We start from the raw sequence: 21,869 nt of genomic DNA on the forward strand, positions 1-21,869 counted from the left end.
AAGAGCTGTCAAAGCTGTGAAAAAATGGAAATAGCCAAAGAACTTACAAGTAGCATTTGTACCTCTGTCTGGTACTTGGATAAATGTAAGTAGCACTTGTGGTAATGTAATTAGTCGCATCATTCCGCTACTGATGATGGCTAAATACACAGTATATTCGCCTGCATGCGTGAGAACTCTCCACTAGAGAGCGACAAACACCTGTGAGGTTTCTCATCCGTCACATGAACTCAGGGATTGTACAGAAAACACACTGCTGTTGCATCATTTAATTTCCTCCTGCCTTATGACGTATGCAATGCTGAAATAGAAATTATGCAATAAAGGGTTTTTTTGTTTTTTTATTGTCTGTTAAATGGTTCTGAGTAAAGTGCAGCAAAAAAGATTTGTGGAATTATAGTGACATAGTCTATTCATGTATTAACAATACATTCATGGCAGATATTTGCTGCTACACAATATGAGGGTTTCCTTGTATTTCTTTGAAATTATAAATGTTATATTATATATTATAAATTGTTTGAGTATTTTTGGACTGCTGGTCAAACAATAAATGACATCCATGGATGTCACCTTACAAGTTGTGATAGACATTTCTTTAACTTTTTTTTATTTAATAGACTAATTGTTGAATTGATTAATCAAATAAATGATATGTCATAATCAATTCTAAAAGTAATTATATGTTTAGATGACATTAACTGTTCTTGAGTATGTATTGTTGGATTTTTATGTGATTGGTGAGCAGGTTAAACTAATGGATTGGCCATTTATTATTTCTGTATTTGTTCTGTTACTTTGAAGAAAAGGGCAGCTAATATATAATTTTCTTCTACCTGCTTCTTTTTCACACAGTAAATGTGTATAAGTAGTCTGGGTTACAGTTGTTTTGTACAAGTGTAGTGGGGAATTCCACACTAAAATGAAAGGAAAAGGAAATGTAATAATTAGCTTTTCATTACTCTGCTCATAAACATCAGCCTTTGACCGAACTCGTCTCCATGAGGTGATATTTCATCAGACATTATTTCAGTCTATCCAGCTGGATTTACCCACACGGTGACAAATCCTAACTTGCAGCAGTGTTGAAATGATAAACCAGCAGCGTTTCGTTAATTCAGCAGAAGTGGTGTCGCATTATTTCCAGGGACATCATGAGGTGGCACCAGGAGGTGCTGCTGCTGCAGCTCTTGCAGCAGGTTGCATCAGTCTCGTCAGATCAGTCCCATGGAGCTATGAAGAGCACCCCCCTCCTTCTCATATCACAGCAGCAGCTCTCAGTGTGACTAATGCAAGGTGAAACCAGTCACATTTCTGTGTGTGTGCGTGTGCGTGTGTGCGAGAGACAACTGAGCTCATATTTACCAACAGCCAAGGACACATGTGACAAAGTCAGCTCAGGTATCAGGGAGTGTGACTGATAGAAGGGATTTACAGCAGTGAATCGGATGAGGCGGCCTCAGCCTTGGCCGCAAGATAAGCCCGCTGGTTAATATGAAACTAGTGATACAGGAGAGAGAACAAACAAATACAGTCCTTTCCAACTTTTAGGAAAGATGTCAACATTTACAGTAACCACACATGCGTAGGTCAAAGCATTTTATTGCATTTTTTTAGAAAAACAATACAAAATTCTGTAGCAACTGTCATAACTGTTGCCTTGAGTGAACTGCAATCATTCACATGGTACAGTAAAGTGCTTATTTTAAATCAAAATATTTTTTATGTATTTTTAAGGATGTATTTATTTCAAATTTCTTCCCATGGACACAATGGGCTTTGGGGGGTTGATTCAGACAGTGTTAATCAGACGTCAACGCTCAAAAAAAAAAACAAAAAAAATGTTGAGAACTGTATTGACGTGGACAGAACAACCCCACATCATGTCCATGAAACAGACTATTTATAAAACATTTGATCAATGTTGCTGGATTGTAAATGCTTTTGCCTGTGGGCTACATTCAAATTGTGGGGAGGATGATGATGATGAACTGTCCATTTGAATGAATGAATCACTGAATTTGAACACTTCCTTACTTCAAAATGACTTACAATATAAAAATTGCGAGGCTTTAAGATATCATTATGTCCCCCTTTAGCCCCCAATAAAAGGCAGTCCAAAAAGCTACTGCCATGTGACAAAAGTAGAAATGGTCATGACCAAGAAAACTCTTATAACACCATTCTGGATATTACAGAGAATGGCCAAAGTCTGTGCGCTTCTGAGTATCCAACCCTATCAAAAAAGTAGGGACTAACTTGTCTGATGCTCAAAAGGGAGAAAGGCAGAATACTGAACTGTATTTGTATTTTCAAAAACCCCAAGATTGCCTTGATCATCAGCTTAATGCTTTGAGATTACTGATAGCAAAGTAGTTTCCCAAGTGGAGAAGAAACAGCTGCATACACAAATTCAAGTAAGTCTTATTATAAGACATAAAACCCCATAACTATGCATCTGTAGAAAGGTATTTTAGAACTATTACAGTGTCCTATCATCAGCATAATGGGTCCTTTGACACCAAGGGAGCCATTTAGAAGAGAGTACCGTCGCTGCAGTGCTGGCGTCAGGACGTGAACAATCAGAAGCCCCTGCTTTTCACTGCCAGGTCATGGATCACACGTTCAATATCACGACTTGAACCCTCTTTGGTGAAATGGCTACAGTGTTGTGAGACCTCATCACCAAGTCCATTACCTGTCAGTTTCAGATGAGCTTAATGAACTTAATCTGAACAACAAAAAAAAGATTATTGCCAACTCTTATACATAAAAAAATAAAACTTAAAAACTCGCCTTCACTGGGCATGAACGCTCCAGATCAACTTAACTTTCCATCTCACCTCATACACCACATACTCTGAACTTTTAAAAACACAAAACATAAAAAAAAAATTAAAGGAAAACATCCGGTGTTTCACCTGAACTGAACAGCACCTGCATGAAAATCACCATGTAGAAAATAAAAGCTTATTAACAGCCATAAAAAAGAAAAGGGGGGGAAAAAAATCAGTGTGGCACATCGACATGGAGTTTTCGAACATGAAAAATAAAGTAAACTTAATACAGCTACACGTCTGTGGAAGACTTTTTTTTTGTCGTTTCTTTTTTGTGGAATGTTTTTCCTTTTTTTAATGTTTCTTTTTTTGAAAGTCTCAATTCTCACTTATTATGTAATGAGAATCATTTGTAATTTCATCATTTTGAAAAAGGGGTAACTCATCAAAAACAAGACAAAATAAATGATGGTCCAAATGAATGTATTCAATCAAAAAGACACTCAGGTCATGTTGGCCAAGATGTGCTTTTTCAAACCCCGGAGAGGAGTTCTAACCTTTACTGCCAAAATATTCAAGGTTAATCTAATGCAGAAATTGACTTGTAAAACAAAAAAAAAATTCTGGTTGTGGCAAGAGGACATGTCATGAATTCTTTACAGTGAAAGTAACACTGATCCAGTTGAACTTGCCTAGCCATTTAACATAATTAGCTTGTACCAACATACCAGATATACTTCAGAGGAAGGTCAGAGGTCAAATTTTGACCTGGCCCTGCTTAATATTCCAAGTGCAATAGTTTAATTCAATACTATTAGACTTGCCTTATGGTCTGCTAAACACTAAAGTGTGCCCATTGTTAATTTGGCATACATGTTCATAAGATAAACTGTATGAATGGGTGTACTGGCTGGGTACTGAAAAACATTCCTTGCTCTGTCTACGAGCAGTAAGTGCATGGCCACCAAGCTAGACGTCTGCTTGTTTTATATCAGACATTTTACAGAGGAGGCTCAGTGTTGAGGAATTCATCTTAAATGGAGACAAAAAAAAAAAAAAAATCTTTGATGTCCCCAGCCACGTTATGGACCGCACTAGGCACGGACAGCATTGGCTTACAGCCCTTCCATACCCCTATACTGAATCCCTTGGAGACAGAAACAGCCTTCACCTTGGCATATTGCATAAGCTTGTACGTATCTGCAGAGGGGCCATTCGTGCATATACATACAGGCAAAGAGAACATTCCAGATAACTTAATTCACAGTGGATCCAGTTGTAACGTGGGAGCAGCACAACAGGTTGTCCTTTGGTGTCTGAGCTTAGTTTCGAAAAGATAAGTGTTCCGATTTCTTCTGAACTGAGTTTTATGAAAAAAAGAGAACATAACTTAGAAAATACCTCTCTCTCTCAATCTCTCTCCCAAATCATGAACTGGCCCTCCTCCCAAACCCTGACATGCACATTTGTGTGTTTGCTATATGCAGGCCCTGGGCTGATGTGCTTCAGAAGTGCTGCAAAAGGGCAGAAGGCATTTAGAGAGGGATGCAAGCAGCATCGCCCTTTACAGCGAGGCAAGAAAGCCTGAATGGCAGAGGAACCAGGGCCAGCTAGAGTCAGGGAGAGGGGCCAGAATCAGAGTGGGAGAGTCTCTAGGCAGTCTGGACTTGAATCTTAACGGAAGGTCGGAGGTCAGGGTTGACAAAGTTCAGGCACAGTCTCCCACAATAACAAGAGGGGCCAAGAGCTGACGAAGCTCTGCAGCAGAGACGGGCCCTCCCTTGGGCTGGTTGCTTCGCTGCCTGCGCCTGGCCAGCTTGGAGTTGGAAGGAGGAGAGAGGCGCATAGAAGAGCCAGTAGCGGTAACAACAAACGGGACTTCCTGCTGCTGCTGGTCTTCTATGCCGTCCTGTTCAGCCAGCTGCCGGTTCACAGCCATGGCTTTGCCAGCAAAGAAAGTCAGATCCCTGGCATTGCTGGTTCTGATGGAAAAGAGCAGAGACAAAAAGAGTCAGTTAAATTCAGTACAAGTTACAAATATCCAGATTTTCCAGAGGAATACAGTCTTCTTTGATTTTGTTTTCTTACCTTTGATGCAAGATGGATGTTGGCAAAGTGTCAGATAGACCCTGAATGAAATAAAGAGAAAGACGGTAATTAGACCTCAAACACTTTACTAGTCATAGAGAATGCCTTTGAAAGACATGCAGACGAGGCTTGATAGTTTAAGACTTACCCCTTGCACCCAGGGGTGCTGCAGCACCTGGCTGGCACTCAGGCGGTTTTTGGCATCCCGAACCAGAAGTTTGGATATTAGGTCTTTGGCACTTGAGGAGATGTGAGCCCAGTCTTTCTCTGGAAACTCGTATTTACCTTCCTGAATACTCTCAAACAAAGTGTTCTAGAAATGGATATAAAAAAAAATATGTTTACCATGAGTGACCTGCAGAGAAAATGTACATTGTTTCACTATCAATAAAGTCCTGCAAGAGGCAGAGGAACACTAAATGGCTGACTGGATGTGTCAAATATTACCTGGCAGGTGTGGCAGGGTTCCCCCAACTCCCAGCCACAGTCACCGCCACAGCGGCCTACGAAGGGTGGGTAGCCGCTCAGCATGATGTAGAGGATCACCCCAAGGCTCCACAGGTCACAGCGCTTGTCGTAAATTGTGGCTTCTTCACTGAAAGCCTCAACTACCTCAGGTGCCATGTATTCTGCTGAGCCACACTGCAAGACAAAAACGGAAAAAATAACGTTAGCCCCAGGGATTGCTAAAAGCAGCAACTATAGCAGAAAGAGTTAAGAGACAGACAAGCTCGTCTTAACTGCAGCCCACATTCTTTAGCTCAGCTGATACCTCGTGGTTGAAGTGTTAAAGCTTGAGGCCCACTCTCAGGCTCTCCCCCACCACCACACAGCCTATGTGACAGTCACATGCTTATCTGCAGTGATGGGTTCATTTAAAATGCGCTATATACGGCTTTTCTCAATGTGCTGGGGACACCTAAGTAGGAACATCATGTACAATTACGTATCAAGGGTAGAGGAAGGGAGGGGTGTGCTATAATGAAGCAGGTCAGTGCGGGTAGGCAGCAGCAGTGAGTCATTGCTTTGACCATTCAGCTGTAAACAAGCCAGGCAGAATGGGCTGAGGGCAATGACAGGCCGGCTCTGACGGTGCCTTGTTATGTAGCTAGGAGAGAAATTAGGCCAAACACTGAGCAGGGAAAAGAGGATTGGTTGTCCTGCAGAGCCCGAGACTGGGCTGAGCCCTAACCGGTTACATAACTTTAAAAAAACACCAAATGCTGTTTTAATAGTTAAGGGATCACAAAAGAGGAGCAGGTCGGTAGTTCAACAGGACACTTGATATTTGTAAATAAAGACATCTCACTGTTGCCTCCTTTTATGGTGAAATGACTAGAATGACTGAGATTCCTAAAGGATGTGCTACATGAAGACAACGGCTGTTATAAAGTCTGAGAACGTGCTCCGTGTACCTCTCAATCTGTCCTTAAACAGCATTCGTCTAAACCAAGACCTGCACTCTGGCAAACCCCTCAGGCTTGCATCCATGCCTCCATCTGTGGGCGAGCATATTTACATTGAGCAGGGATCTATTGTGCCCCAGTACCATATCCCAGCTGTCTCCTAACTCCTCCTCCACCCTGCTGCACCCTTATGTAATGAAATTTGCTGCACAGGAATCTGGTCTCAGACAAAGCTGCTTCTATTGGAGAGAAAAACCCCAACCCCCACACTTCCACCAACAACATCATGTCTGGGGCGACTGCCTCCACAGACAAGCCCCCAGGATTCAGGCCAAATGCAGCTGCCAAAGAAATAAAAGAAACAGACGCAGGATATTTTTGCCGAACAAGGTACCCTAAACCTGAAAGGCCAATGTGCTGTATAGACTATTCTTTTTCCAAAACCACTGAAATATGTTGCCAATCATAGACATGAAAGGATCAAGATTGCATGTTAAAGACTGCCTGCAACTGCCAGTATTCACTCACATTTGTTCTTCCTGTGCTGGTGTTGCAAACACATCCTCTTCAAACCTTCCTGTAAGCTGCAGATAGTTGCCAACCTTCTGATGCTAGATACCGCAGGATTAGTTTGTATCATAACCTGGGGCTTTCCTAAAAGCATGTGACTAGTCAGACCATATTGACACCGATGATGACACACACACACCTCTGTTTGTAAACCAACGACAGGATTATGTGAAGAGGCTTACAGGAAGAAAACCTGTTCTGTCTCCATACAGCTGCACCTATATCTGTGACAGGAACGTATAACTAGAGGCAGTTCTTTGATTTTTTTTTTCAAACCGTCTCAGCTGCACGTGTGTGTGGGTTCATGTTGCACTTCCACTCTGTCACCAACTGCTGCACACAAGCCTCGGCATGAAATAAATTTAACTGTTTAAATGTCAAGCAGACAGACGGGCTGCTACATGTGCAGCTTTCTTCGTAGACTAAAATAAACTTTCCCTGGAAAGATCCCTCTCCTTTGCCCCGAGTTCCTGATGTTCTAGATTTTACATGAGAGCATGCAAAAACATCCACAGTAAACGCAGTAAAAGGCCCTGAGATAAAGTTTATTAAACCCATTCAGTGGAATCAGGAACATAAGAAAAAATGCAAAAGCACACAATATTGTGCAACAGCAACTGTGGGCAAAGTGGGGGCAGGGAGAGACTGCCAATAGATGAAAATCAGATAACATTGTTCCTGTGATCAAGGCAAAGAAAACAAGCCAGAGCGCATGAGCACACTGAGCTTTTGTCCCTCCCAGTTACCCTCCCCCTCCCACTGGTCTAGCCAATCACATCTCAGTTGCTAGGTATACGGGCAAAGAGTAAAATTTCTAGAACAACCCTTATGCACAGCCTTTGTATAAAGAACATAAAGAAAGCGCAGACCAGCACAAGCCTGGTTGGGGCCACTGTGCAGAGACTAAGCAGAAAGGGAGGGTGGATGTTTTGCTTTCATACCGCAGAGAGAAAAAGGGAAATGAACAAGAGTTTGTGTGTTTTGGTTTCATAGGAACATAGAACAGGACATGGCCTTGATAAAGTCACAATGCGTTCTCCACTGCCTTTTTATACTCCAAGGCTAGAACACTGTGTCTTGTCCTCAGGCATAAACTTTTCTTCCTTTGAATTTTTGCTTTGGATCAAGGCCTGTTATGCAGAAATACTCCTAGCACAATAGAATTTAATGGCAAGGAAGCAGGATACGTTTAACAATGAAAAAAGACCAGAAAAAGTAATAGATGCACCCAGGCCATCAAACAATCAGGCCAAACATCGACAGTGTAGACTAAACACGAGAGGCCTCTTAGCCCCCCTCAAATAGTTCAGGGATGTGCTCTCTACCCATTATTTCTGTTGAGGGAAGATGAAGTTACCAGTGGTGAAAAGCCCCCACCCACCCTTACATTCCTGCAGGCTGAACTGCTATCCTTCACCTGCTCTGGTCCATCCATGCAGCCCCAGACAACAAGCAGACAGACAGCGATGTGTTGACACAAGTAGAAAGCTTGCCAGATCAACTTTACCACTTTGGAGGTTTCAAGGGTCCTGTGGACTGTTCCGAGCATTTGCTTTGACTTGTGACGACAGCAGGAGAGTTAAACAATCATAACCCAAAAACTGACGGGCCTTCATATTTGCGACTGATAAGCAACAGGACAATGACGTTAAACTGAGGGATATCTTTCCAAGTAATTCTGATATTTCCGCATGATAAGAGACTGTAGGTTCTGCCAGCTCGGGACAATCAGGAAGCAATTTACCTCATTTCAGAGAACCTGCACAACACTGAACTACCGTAACCTCAAATCATTTTCTCACCAATCAGCAAGCTGTACTGCAGCTAACACCACTGCATCCTAACCAATAAGCATTCAGCCTTTTGGCCTATTGATAAGGACATTGTTTTACAGCTTGAAAACACCCTGCTTATCCACAAGATGACAAACCCTTTTACAGCTACATGTGACCAAGTACGTATGACTGATTAATCACTGCCTTGCAGCTATACTCACATTTCTAACTTTTTTTTTTTTTACTTACTACTTACTAAAATTTGGTCTAAACTGTTGAGACAAGCACAATCTGCAAGTAAACTTACAGGAGTGAGAAGCTCAGGGGTGGAGATGGGTGAGCTGTCGCTGTTCAGCTTTATCCCACTTCCCAGGTCAAAGTCACAGATCTTGACCGGGGAAATCTGACAAGAGACAAAAGTAAGGAACCATTAAAGTTCATTCATTTGTTCACGTGACCAGACACATTTGTCATTATCAAGGTTCCTATCAACATGTGAGACCTACTTATCAGACTTTTATTATCACATGAATTGCCCTATCAAATAATTAGGATCAAACATGTAAACGCACCTTGTCTGCACTCTCACAGAGAATGTTTTCAGGTTTCAGGTCTCTATGTGCCATTCCTGGGAAAAAAGGGAAAGCAATCAGTTTTTTTACATTAGGCTATTTTGCTGTGAGCAAGGAATATGTATTTGCTTACTCATTTTAAATTTGAATAATGTTAAAGTTATATTCTCCAGTTCCAACAAATGTGAGAAAGTCTAGCGTCCCTTGGGCACTTCGAACAAGAAATAGCTATGTGCATGTACTCAATTGAAGCTACTGTAAAGTATCACGTCAATTGCTAACCACTGCACTTAACCCATTTCATGGTTTGTGTATATCCTCAGGGTTGTCCCATTTTGGTGATCATGATGTGCAATAAAAATCATCATTTTGTACAAGTGTTCTTACCCTTGTTATGCAAGAAATCTAGAGCGCTGGCAATGTCCTGCACGACCACACTGGCTTCCTGCTCACTGAAGTGCCGTCTCTTGTGAATGTGTGCCAAGATTGACCCTAATGGGTGGGTGGAAAAAAAAGAGTGCATCAGCTTTGTTCACAAGTACAGAGCATAGAATGAACGCCTTCCCACACACAGACACAAACAGGCCACACACAAGAGACTGGGCATATGCATTACTGGGAATGTTTTAAAAATAAACAAAGGGATCTGATGAAGGCATCCTGCAGCAGCTATAATTTACCCACCTCCTCTAAGCTTTTCAAACACCAGGTAGAACTTGTCTTCCTCTTCAAAGAACTCTACCAGCTCCAGGATGTTACTGTAGGTAAAAAAAAACAGCACAATGAGCCAGTGGTAACAGAACTCTAACACCCAATGATATGAGATTTCTGCACTGTGGATTAAAGGGACTAAGGGGCTTCAAACAAATAAGATTTAGCACAAATGGGTCAGTCAGTCCACACTACTGTCTCCATACATTCATCAGGTTGCATTACTGTAGTTGACCATGACAGACGGGACATTACCTGTGGCCCTGGCACTGGTAGAGCATTTCAACCTCACGGAAGACACGGCTGCGGCTGTGACCTGGTCTTTTCTCGATGATCTGGAACAGAACATTTTGGTTCGGTCACAAAAATAGTCTTCTAAAGCAAAGGAACTGTACTGAGCTCATCTGAGAGAGTTGATACATTGGTGAAGGCTGTCCCCTCACACTGCACCACAAATCCCCACCCGTGGCTGTGTTTACTGTGAGCTGTACTGTGCAGATTACATATTCCATATACAGAGCCGTATGACTGGTTTCCTTCTCAACATCCTTCCTGTTCCCTACCTTTATCCCACCCTGTTACACAGTTGCCAAGAAAGTTTTAACCTACTTTCAGTGCAGCCTGCCGAACGACTGATGAAACAGAATGATAGTGAAACAAGTCACAGCAGCTTTATATTTAGCATTCATGTGTGACCCATATTTATATCTTAAGTGCTCATAAGGAGCCACAAGTTTTCCTTTGAAAGATCCCATGAGCTAATCCCAAAAAGTGTTTACGATAACAAAAAAATGCTTTCTAAATATAACTTTGTGCTGCCTGAAACTAAACCACTGGGGGGCCACCAGCTGCATGTTGCTCTGCCAAAAGAGACAGAATGATAGACTGCTGACACCAAAGCAAAAGGCCTGAATTTTCCAGCCCTGGTTGGTTATTGTCTGCTTGGGAGGTTGTGCATGTTTTTCTTCCTGGTAGCTGGATTACAGCGGCTATTCAAGCTCAGTGGGGCCAGAGTTTCAGTGTGTGTGTCTAGGATTAATGAACAGACAAGAGGCCAGTGAGCGGTCCAAAGCCTCTGCACTGTTCCAGTCTGAGTCAGCAGCACAAACAGCCCCCCAATCAGCTCACTTTCACCTGATCGCTACACAATCCACCCACCCTGATAATGACACGTGCTGATAAAAACCAGAGTGCAAATCATAGCTAATAAATGTATTAACAACGTGATGCACGGAAATGGGTCAACTGGTATTTTATAGATTTATGGTTAGTTATCAGAATCACAAAAGTATTCTGCAAAACAAGTCTCTACCAAGTCACTTTGCAGGTTCAATCGTCAACTCTGTGTTGCGAAATAACACCTTTAGGGAGAAGGATTTGTTTGGGAACCCGAGCTCCAGATAGGCATGCACTGCACAGCCCTCTGCTCCCCCTCGGTGCTCTAAGGCTTTTGTTGTTATTGCAACACAAGGAACCCACACAACTCACCCCAGTCTGGAGGGGGAGGGGAGAGACAGGACATCTGGCAAGAGCAGTCTGAGCCCCCCTCTGACGGCTAAATGACCTCCCAATAACTGCCGACCCCCACGTCTCCTCCCCTCAGAACTGCAGTCCCAAGGGATGTACTAAACCATCCAGGGGTAAACAAAAGCAACAGATCACAGAATCTGTGCTCCAATTCCTCTGAATTATTAAATGGCATGATATGAACACTTGTTCTATGGGGAACCAGCCTGTAATAAAGTAACAAAGGGTAAAGGGTAAAGAACTTTAATTAAAAAAAAAACCCAGTTCTGCAATTCTGCAAAATATATTTCTTAATGTTTTGTTCCCAGAAATGAGGAAATGAGCATCACATATAAGAGCCAAAAAAGGAAGTCCCCATGAGTCAAGACATGTATGCACAAGTCCACACCCCATTTGGAGAGGAAAAGGAGAAAAAAAAAGTTCAACAGTACTGTGTGAGAAGCAGAACAAAGCAGTGTAAACACCCTGGGTCATAACTCTCACCCAGGGCCCCTCCTTCTTCTCTCTGTGGGTTTTGTTTTGGCACAGTTAGCAGTACACAATGTTCTCACTACGAGCGTCCCCTATAGGCAACAGGAGTAAAAGAAGGGGTGGGTACATCCCTCCCAGCTCTCTGATTGGCTAAAAAACTATGAAAACAGTAAGGGGAAGAGTCTGCTAACAGCAGTTAGTGTTGCACATTCAGAAAGAAAAGGGGAAAAAAAGTGAAGCAGTAGCACCACACAGATGAGAGCCTGCAGACATCTGTTAGAGAACTGCACTGTAAGAAAAAGTATAAAAAGAGTAAATTAGCTTCCTGTCCCGGGATCAGAACATCCCCACCGACATTTCTACACAATGACCACCGAAAAGAAGGCAATTCATCCCTCGAAAGTTAATGAAGTTACCAAACAGTCCTAATTCAACAGCTCATTATCAGCCGGGGTGCCCCACACATGCAGCAGACAAGTGTTAGGTGGCAACGACGACATTCACAGACTTGTGAGAGAGGAGCACTGACTTGCAGAATCAGGACTCCATTCATTAAGCGTATGTTTTCAAAATATTACAGTCATCCATTAAGTGTCTGAGTGTTTCTGCTTGCTCACCTTTACAGCATACTCTTTGTTGGTGATGAGGTTGATGCATGTTTGCACTCTGGCATAAGCGCCCTCTCCTAATAACTCTTCCTGCAGTCTGTAGACATCTGTAACAGAGTTTGACAAGTTAGAGAAATATCTAATGTTATTAAAGAGCAGAGTCTCACTAGCTGCAACAGTTTTTACCCTCGAATCGTCCAGAGAAACTGTCAGTTGCCCGGCAACGCTTTTTCTTCTTGTTTCTCTTCTTGGCATCGGGGATGTCGATAGGCTGGCTGGAAGGCATGTCTGGCAAAATAGGAGTGCCTACATTATTATGTGCTAGTTGCGAAATAACCCAAACACACTCCTGAGGCCATCACGTTTTTGAGTTAACGTTTTTTTTTTTTAAACACTACATTGACAAAACTCTGAACTCTGTTTTCAAAAAAAATAAATTACAATACTCACCATGTCTTGGGGAGGAATCAAAATTAAAAGACGAATCAATTAGGTGGGATCCGTTTTTAGTGAAGTCCTCTGATTCAAAGGGATTTTGGCCCTAGGGAGTAATAGTAAAAGAATGGGCTTGTTAAGGTATCTTATCAATGAACTATTAAGCTAACAGCATCAATTGCAGCCATAACTGATAAGATAAGTTTCTTATCTCTCGTGCTGCAGCCATAAACTAAAAGTGGACTCAAAACAGGAAAACAGCTGATGGGAGTAACATTTAAAACAGCCATGAATATTTGATGCAGAACTGCAAAGTAATCCAAAGCCACACAGCAGTCCACCCCAACACAACCAAATATTGCTCAGTGTGAGTGCAAGAGTCAGACTTTCTGCAACAACTCTTAGCTGCCATCTAATGGAGTCAGACTTTGATTAGCAGAACGTACACGTGACACCAGGCCACACAGCATATGTGTCAGACATAAGATGTGGGAGAGCAACAGATGTGTTTATATTTAGCGAGGTGATGTCCTCTCTTACATGCTGACAAACGTGCTCTGATTATAGAGACTTCCCAAAAGGCATGATAGGAGCTTTACATTTCCCCATTAACAGACCTTAAACTCACCTTGAAAGAGCGGTGGAATCCAGTGACTTCGGTCATCTTATTTTGAACCATTTTGCTTCGATTTGGGGTGATCTTTTTGGTGGATGTGCGGCGGCGGCAGTGGCTTAATTTTGGGATATCAATTGGCACTTCTCCGAAACAGAAGGTCGTTTCAGAGATAGTCGCAAGTGATCACACTGCGCTGGCTGGTCAGCTTGCTGCGGCGCTTTAAACGGGAGCCCTGCAGACAATACAAAACACACCGCAGCGTTACAACCAACATCACCAGAACATATCACTCAGATACCAACATTCAAGCTCAAACCTCGAAAACTTTAGCTTAATTCGATCAACCAGGCATATTAGCAGTATAACCTTAGCTAGCATTCGTCACGTGTTATTGAAGTAATAAAAACAGAATGCAGCAGCAGCTAACTACAACGCCACACACGTTTAGCTTCAGTGTTAAGTTAGTCACGGCAATTTAAATAAGCCAAGTTAAGATTATACAACACTCAAATACGCAATGCAACACTTTGGGTAAGATAAGCAAATATGTCTTGTATGCGAGTTTTCCTTTCAGCAGTAAAGATAACGGCCGACACGACCACCGCAGAGAGGCTAGCTAGCATTAACATGCTCCCGAGTCACAACGGTCAACTCGCGAGCGCTTATCTCGAGCAATTGTCGCGAGTCAACTGTTATGGCAGATCGAACATTTATACTGGACAACGGTTAGCGAACTGTAGATACTGCAACATTGCCATAATGTTCCAAGAATAACGTCATATGCTCCCTATTAAAATAGCAAAAAAAACGTAAGATAATCCAAATGTACTTTATTTACTCACCCCGTTGGTAATTTTACAGCTCCAGTGTTAGCGTCGTTGATGACCCACTGCTTTCCAAGCCGCAGAGGACGGTTGAGGGGGGAAACGCCTGATAGGAAGTGCGTGGAAGGTGGCAAACAAGTAACAGTGTTGGTCTTTTTATAACCTCCCTGTTGACTCCTCCTTGTCTCCTCCCTCCTCAGGACTGCATCAACAGACTGGAGGGATCACGTGCCTTCTAGAAAAAGATACGTGGGCTAGGTTCCATTTCGTTCTCCTGCGATAACTTTGACGCTTGTCAAAGTAAGAAAAATAAATAGCTGCTCGGCATGTATCAGAAGACATTAAAATGGAAATGAGTCGATGGGGTTAGTCATTTCAACAGTTTAACATCGATTTGTGGGGGATTCTGAACTCGTTTTAGGAGAAGGTCCCGAAAACAAAATTGCTAATACACACGAAATGGTATTTAGCCAATGAGCTGTGTTTTGTTTCAGGGGCCCCATGGTAGGACGTATGGAGGAGCGAAACGGCGAGTACGTGCACATCGACACAATCAGCACGTACGGCTGTTTTGATGACAGGGAAGCGTGAATGTTAATGGAGGTGGAGAGAGACGTGCTAGTTTAGCATGTAGACCGACCAGATTCATCAGTTTACACCATGACGGCGTTGAAATCATAACAAATGTCTCTTCTGCCGTCACTGGACGTCAAGGCCACATTATTCAGCTTTATGCGAGTGCACGCAGACATGTACCACCCCTGTACCTCTTTGTTTGCCTGTGAAATGGAAACATTAACATTTATAATCCCTCAAACTTTATTCTTAGTGATGAATGACCATGGCCAGATGGATGTTCATAGAAATTCCCCGTCTGAGTCACTGCATGTGCAGACTCACACAGTGGCATGCCTGCAGCTGTTGCAGTGCTTCTGTATCATACACAAACACAGTCAAACGCACACACTCGCATGCAGGTGACGTAGCCTATAGTATATATACATACATACACACTTTTGGGTGGTTTCATCTATAACAAACCATTTTTTTTATTATCATCTGTTTTGTTTTGTCAAATCTTGACCTTCAAAGACACAACAGCTGTTAAATCGAGTTACTGAAATAAAACGTAGATAACAAAAAAAGGTACAAAGTTGCACTATCCAACACTGCACTAAATACACACAGAAATGTAACATAAAACACACAATAATTCACACACTGCAAGCTAATAATGAGAATTCTAAGTTTATAGTAATAGACATGTAAGGTGTGCTTAATAGCCAGTTGCATCAGCCACCCTTTGTGACGTGTGACAAAGACAGACACAGCACGTTTTGGAGCCTGCTGAGGAAGCTTTTCCGACGACGGTGGAGACGCTGTCTCATGGTTGTGATAATGAGAGAAATCCAAGAACTGTGATGATGCAGAAACGTGTGCCCTTTTAACCCACCTGCTAATTGTGAGATGCCAAAGCAATACTGACACAGACATGACAAGTCCATAATTATATCCATAAATTAGATATTAAAGGTATTTTGACAGATGCGCTGTACACAGGATTGCAAGACTCCTTTGTTATGATATATTAGTATTCTTCTTTTAAATGCATCTCCTTAATTAAGTCAAAATAACTCTTCACCATCTTACTAACTCTTTAGCATTAACGTCCAAGAAAAATATCCCTACATAGAAAATACATTGAATCATATTGTATCGCATTGTAACATATCATATCAATCTGTATATCGTGTTGCATTGTATCAAAACATATTGTATCATAATGTATCATATCGTACTACATTGTATAATGATGTATCGTGTTATATCGCATTGTGTCATAACATTGTATCGTATTACATTGTATTCCAATGTATTGTATTCTATGGTATTGTATCATATGTTATCATATTGTAACATATGTCATATTGTAATGTATTGTATCGTATGGTATCGCATTGTATCATAACATCATATCGTATTGTATTGTATTGTAATGTATGGCATCGTATCGCATGATAACGTATCATATCATATGTTATCATATTGTAACATTATAATGTATTGTATTGTATAGTATCACATTGCATAATAACGCATGGTATCGTATTGTATCCCATGGTCGTGCATTGTATCATGACATATCTTCTCTTATTGTATTGTATCGTATCATATGTTATCATATGGTAACATATGTCATATCATAATGTATTGTATTGTATTGTGATGCATAGTATTACATCATGCTGCATTTTAGGCAATGAAATATAAATGCTTTATTGTAGCATGTGCTTTGTTGTTTAACTGCATGTCCTCTGTGACTGGGTCATTCATCACCATACATAATCTCCAGTCCAAAGACTTGACCTTTATAGCATCTATGTAATGTTTATCAAAGGTGTTCAAGTTAAAACCTTGTACGGTTTGTTTTCATGAGTCGACTGTCTTGTGACCGGAGGCTTTTCTACCTCTCCTCCTCCTCCTCCTCCTTCCTTCACCTTCTGCCCCTCAAACATAAGCCCAGTGGTAGCAAACATTACGCAAGCTGCTGCCTGCCAATCCCCAGCCAAGAGCACATGCTGTAGTCGAAGTTTTAGTAGGAAAACAAGATCACACATCCAAGTGCAGGGGGGTGGGTCTGTGTCACTATAGGTCAGAGAAAAGAGGGTCAGGACATCATAAATAACTTCAGGTGGCATCAACGTTGGTTCTGAATGGAACTCAATCAGGAGATACTCTATAGGAGATTCTCTTTATAGGCAGAGGTTATTCCAGTCTGAAATATGACGCACAAGAGGTGTAGCTCTGTTGTTGTTGTTGTTGTTAATGGTGTCACTGCAATTCAAGGAGAGTCTTCACCAATATCCTGATGCTGTATGGAGAAAAAGCTGTGGATACTTGTTTCACCAAAGTAATGTGTTGTGTAGAGTGTGACTTTAAATACAGTTAGATGCATTGTGTATTCATTAATCCACAAGGGCCCTGCAAATGTTAACATCACTAACCTACAAGTTGGCCAATATAGGTACAAATCTATCTCCAATGTCACACAGCTTTATTTTAAAACTCCACTAGAGGTCTAAAGTTTTCCTGAGTTATCAAATATATCAGGCTGTGTATAAAATCATGCACAAGACCCCTACCGTATTTCAATTTGATGCAAGAGTGCAGCAATGAAAAACATGGAGTCTTAAGTTTGAATGTTTCAGTCAGTTTTAACATCATAGCTTTAACGCAGAGCTGCAAAGAGCTGATGCAGAATGTTCATTTATCAAATCTGTAAGGTGTTCTCAGTGTGTATATAGCTGCTTCTGCACTCTGCAATCCTCAACTCTCGAGGAAAAAAGCTCACAGCTACACTTAAAGTGCTTTAATAAAGGCTGGAAGAATCTGTATTGATTTATAGGCCCTTAAGTCTTAACCAGTAGGATCTGTTGCAATAACATTCCTCTTCTATCTATTGTAAACATTACAGTGCAACACTGTATGCATCTGTTCACTTAAAATACTACAGTCACACCGAGAAATGTATTCATGAGATGCACATGTCTGGCACGTTCAAATTAAACTGTCAGAGGCTAAGAAGATACGTGTGCTCGTTGCAGCCAGTCGTCTTACACAGTTACAACACCATGCATACTTCACTGCAGTGGGAGGGTCACCATGCCCCAGGCTGCTGCTCATTGTAGGTTTTCTAAGAAACATTCCCGGAGTGAACTTCTTAGAAGTAAATATCCTCCACTGAGGGAAAGGTTCCAACATAACCTCTGGCTAAAATGTGTATGATTTAGGTATTATAGTAGACAGACTGGACCACTGAAATGAAGCCAATATTCAGCAAAACAACACAGAGAGGGGATTTTGCAACAGGCTTTGTTTTGTTTTGACGTTGTTCCAGTTTTGCTCTGGAGAACATTTTGTGTTCTGCTTTTGTGCTGCACTTTGCCAGTATTGCATTACCTATTATAACAAAGCTAATCATATTTTTAAATTCTCCTTTTACATTGAGTGATACTCCAACAACTACAATCTGTTAGCATTTACTATCACGCGGTTGAAATGTTGAATGCTGTTTCTATGGACTTTTCAGGCTGGGTCATGTTTGTGTCACCATTAAAATCCCGAAATGTATCACACATACAGTGTGTGTCATAAATCATCTGCTTTTAAGAAGCTATTATGCAAATTTTATTGACCATGTGATATTCAGTCTGTGTTTTGTAATTGTGCAAACATCAGGCATAATTACAGACCTTAGAGGAACACTCCTATGTCAATAACAAAAAAGGGAAGCTGCGGTTTTGTTGTGTATTGGTCAACATGGACATCGAAATGTTTAGATATTTTGCCTAAAGTGTTATACAAGAGCATTGTGACAAGAACTGCTGCTGATAACGCTTACTGTCTTTGTCAGTAAATTGGGATATTTCACAAATTAATGTTTTCTGTCTTGTCCATGACTACATGATTTTAGGTTTGACATCATGTACAAGTGAGAAAAGCAGCAGGAGGAGATCAGCAAATGTAAAATCGATCATCAAAAGAGGACTTTGGATCAAGTAGGACCAACTTTTGGTCACCTACTAAAAAAAATCATCATCTTACTGGAACTTTCGTGGGTTTTCTTTTGCGGAAGGCCCCTAAAATCATGGTTGCCTTTCATCTCTGCAACATTGCATGAGGCAACTGACTCACAAGCCACAAAACCGTTAAGGGTGTGTGCCCATTCGAACATTTGCTGAGTCACATTATCTCTGAAACCCTTTTGTCTACGTGTAAATAATCACACTGTGCCATCAAAACAACAGGCACACACTGCTGTGTATTTAAACCCTGACAGAGCTGGACGAGCTGCGGCCTGATTGGCCGCGGCCTGAAACTCTTCCCCTTGTACTTGGCCTCCCTCCAGTACTTTCCTTCATGTCTTGTAACCCTTCAGGGCTGCCTGGTACATTCCGAAGCGAAAAAACACAGAAGAGGGAGGGAAGAGCGAGAGGCGGACTCAGCTTGTCTCACACGTAACAACCTCAGCACACATGCCGCAAGAGTACAGTGGAAGGTTTGCAGGAAGTGACTCCGCTGGGAGGAGACAGAGAGGAGGGACAATCCTGTAAGAGGATCAGGTTTCAGCAGGCAATGAGGTCATTGCACTGGTTGATGTTTTTGGGGCAGATTGTTACATCATGTTGGTTTATGGAAATTTACATTAACGTAACAAAATATTTTGATGAATGAAGGACGGAAACATCATATTTAAGCTGTGAATATGCGGATAATGCAGTTTAGATGACATACAGATAATAAGTGGTGGAAAGTGACACAAGAAGTATTTTACTTGAGTAATTACTACTTCTATTACATTTCAGAGGGAAATATTGTACTTTTTTACTCCTTTACCATTATCTGTACCACTTTAAAATGAGATTAACCCTTTGATGGCTTTATAAATGTGATATAATTAGTTTTAAATAGGTGGCGTTGATAGGCTGCTATAACACATTAAATACAAAGGACAATAGTGACCCGTTGCTTGCCAAATAGTGAGCCCACATTTATATGTACTGTTGAGCATCAGCTGCATCACATATTTGTTAAAAAGATACTGGCTTTCAATATTATAGTGTATATATACAGTACTGTGCAAAAGCTTTAGGCAGGTGTGAAAAAATGCTGTAAACTAAGAATGCTTTCAAAAATATAAATAATAATTGTTTATTTTTTGAGTGAGCAAACAAAAGAAAAATCTAAATCAAATCAATATTTGGTGTCAGTACCCTTTGCTTTCAAACCAGCATCAATTCTTATAGGTACGCTTGCACAAAGTCAGGGATTTTGTAGGATTATAGTCAGGTGTGTGATCAGTTATACCAAACAGGTGCTGATGATCATCAATTTCACATGTAGGTTGAAACACAGTCATTAACTGAAACAGAAACAGCTGTGTAGGAGGCTTAAAAGTGGTCGAGGAACAGCCAAACTCTGCTATCAAGGTGAGCTTGTGGAAGACAGTTTCATGTCACAGGTCATACACAAGGGCAAGACTGGGCACAGCAACAAGACACAAGGTACTGCATCAGCAAGGTCTCTCCAAGACAAAGACTTCAAAGCAGGCTGGGGTTTCAAGATGTGCTGTTCAAGCTCTTTTGAAGAATCACAAAGAAACGGGCAACAAGTGATGATATAGCCTCCACAGAGCCCTGATCTCAACATCATCGAGTCCGTCTGGGATTACATGAAGAGCCAGAAAGATTTGAGGAAGCCTACATCCACAGAAGATCTGTGGTTAGTTCTCCAAGAACAGCCGAGTTCCTTCGAAAACTGTGCGCAAGTGTAACTAGAAGAATTGATGCTGTTTTGAAGGCAAAGGGTGGTCACACCAAATATTGATTTGATTTAGATCTCTCTTCTGTTCATCCACTGCATTTTGTTAAATGATGAAAATACACTTCTAACACTTTTTAAAAGCATTCTTAGTTTACAGCATTTATTCACACCTGTCTAAAACTTTTGCACAGTACTCTATATAATAATAGTCAATCTGTCTTTATTTAGGGATATCAAATTTTGATGTCTGATGTGTTTTAAACGTGTAATAAGGCTCCTTTTTGGACGGTTATTCAAGTTAGTAACTGATTAGTAGGATTGATTAGGTCCAAGTTGTTTCTACATCTTGCATAATAGAGAGCCTGTGTGGATGTATGAAACCTGTTATAACTAGTTTATTGTTGTTTATTAATGTTTTTTGATGTCTTTACAACCCATCTATTAACATTTTATAAATCCTCTATTATAGAAGTCTTTTTGTGAAGTGGTTTCCATTAAGATGAGAGCTGTGTTTAATTCCAGATTAAGATTTTACTTATTACTAATTTAGACACCACATTGCATTGTATAAAAAAAGTTAGCAACAACAGTATATGACCGCTCACATGTTACTGACAGTTGAGCTGAGTGATATTTGTTTCAAATAATAAGTCACGTAATTACAACTGTATTCAAAATTACATATTAATCTATCTAATTGATAAATGATTGGGCACGTGATGGAAACTCTCCACCAGTGTAAATAAAAAAGTTAAGGGATTTAAACTTTCTCCGGATTTTTGACTCACGTCCTCCTCCTGCTGCAGGAGGTCATTAAGAAGATGTCCCTTTACAAAATTTCCTTCTTTGGCACGAATGATCTTATAATTAAGTTTAAATAGGTGTTTGTTGTTTGCAAATTGCTGCTAATTGTTGACACAATGCAAACTGCTCTGTCTTATAACTGCCTCTAAATCTAACCAACAATCTTGCTCTCAAGCCCATTCATGGCTACCATTGACCCAATCACACAAAGCCAGGCACACTGCGAACAAAAACTCTCTGTTTTCATCACAGAACAGTCTGGCCTGTTTCTTATGTAACCGGCTTATTCGAATCATTAACCCGAATCAAGTCTAGGAGGGCTCCACTTCCCCTCTTCACCATTTCTATAACTGGGACATTG

General features: G+C 41.1%; 1 protein-coding gene across 2 annotated transcripts; it reads right to left on the bottom strand.

Annotated features, from left to right (window-relative positions):
• Positions 1-1,586: 1,586 nt before the first annotated feature.
• Positions 1,587-14,490, bottom strand: mknk2b (MAPK interacting serine/threonine kinase 2b). Of its 2 annotated transcripts, XM_069679845.1 has the most exons (14): positions 14,399-14,490; positions 13,569-13,788; positions 12,956-13,046; positions 12,692-12,793; positions 12,515-12,612; positions 10,155-10,234; positions 9,873-9,946; positions 9,576-9,680; positions 9,189-9,244; positions 8,924-9,019; positions 5,313-5,507; positions 5,014-5,178; positions 4,866-4,906; positions 1,587-4,759 (listed from the first exon to the last, which is right to left on the bottom strand). In XM_069679845.1, exons 2-14 carry the CDS (start codon positions 13,617-13,619, stop codon positions 4,486-4,488), a joined length of 1,428 nt encoding a protein of 475 aa, XP_069535946.1. In that variant the 5' UTR covers positions 13,620-13,788; positions 14,399-14,490; the 3' UTR covers positions 1,587-4,485. The 2 variants fall into 2 exon arrangements, with proteins under 2 accessions (XP_069535946.1, XP_069535947.1); XM_069679846.1 differs by lacking the exon at positions 8,924-9,019.
• Positions 14,491-21,869: the final 7,379 nt, after the last annotated feature.

Source organism: Semicossyphus pulcher, unplaced genomic scaffold (genome assembly GCF_022749685.1).
Source record: "Semicossyphus pulcher isolate SPU_LCO1_2020_fin unplaced genomic scaffold, fSemPul1.0.p SCAF_4, whole genome shotgun sequence".
Lineage (NCBI taxonomy): Eukaryota > Metazoa > Chordata > Actinopteri > Labriformes > Labridae > Semicossyphus > Semicossyphus pulcher.

What these genes read in the sequence shown, in the direction of transcription:
- mknk2b (XM_069679845.1), bottom strand. Translation starts at nt 13,619, where the DNA reads ATGGTTCAAAATAAGATGACCGAAGTCACTGGATTCCACCGCTCTTTC. An exon ending in GTTTGAAAAGCTTAGAGGAG is followed by an intron (nt 9,681 to 9,872) that starts GTGGGTAAATTA and finishes CCCACCCATTAG; the next exon opens with GGTCAATCTTGGCACACATT. An exon ending in CCCCTGAGCTTCTCACTCCT is followed by an intron (nt 5,508 to 8,923) that starts GTAAGTTTACTT and finishes TTTGTCTTGCAG; the next exon opens with TGTGGCTCAGCAGAATACAT.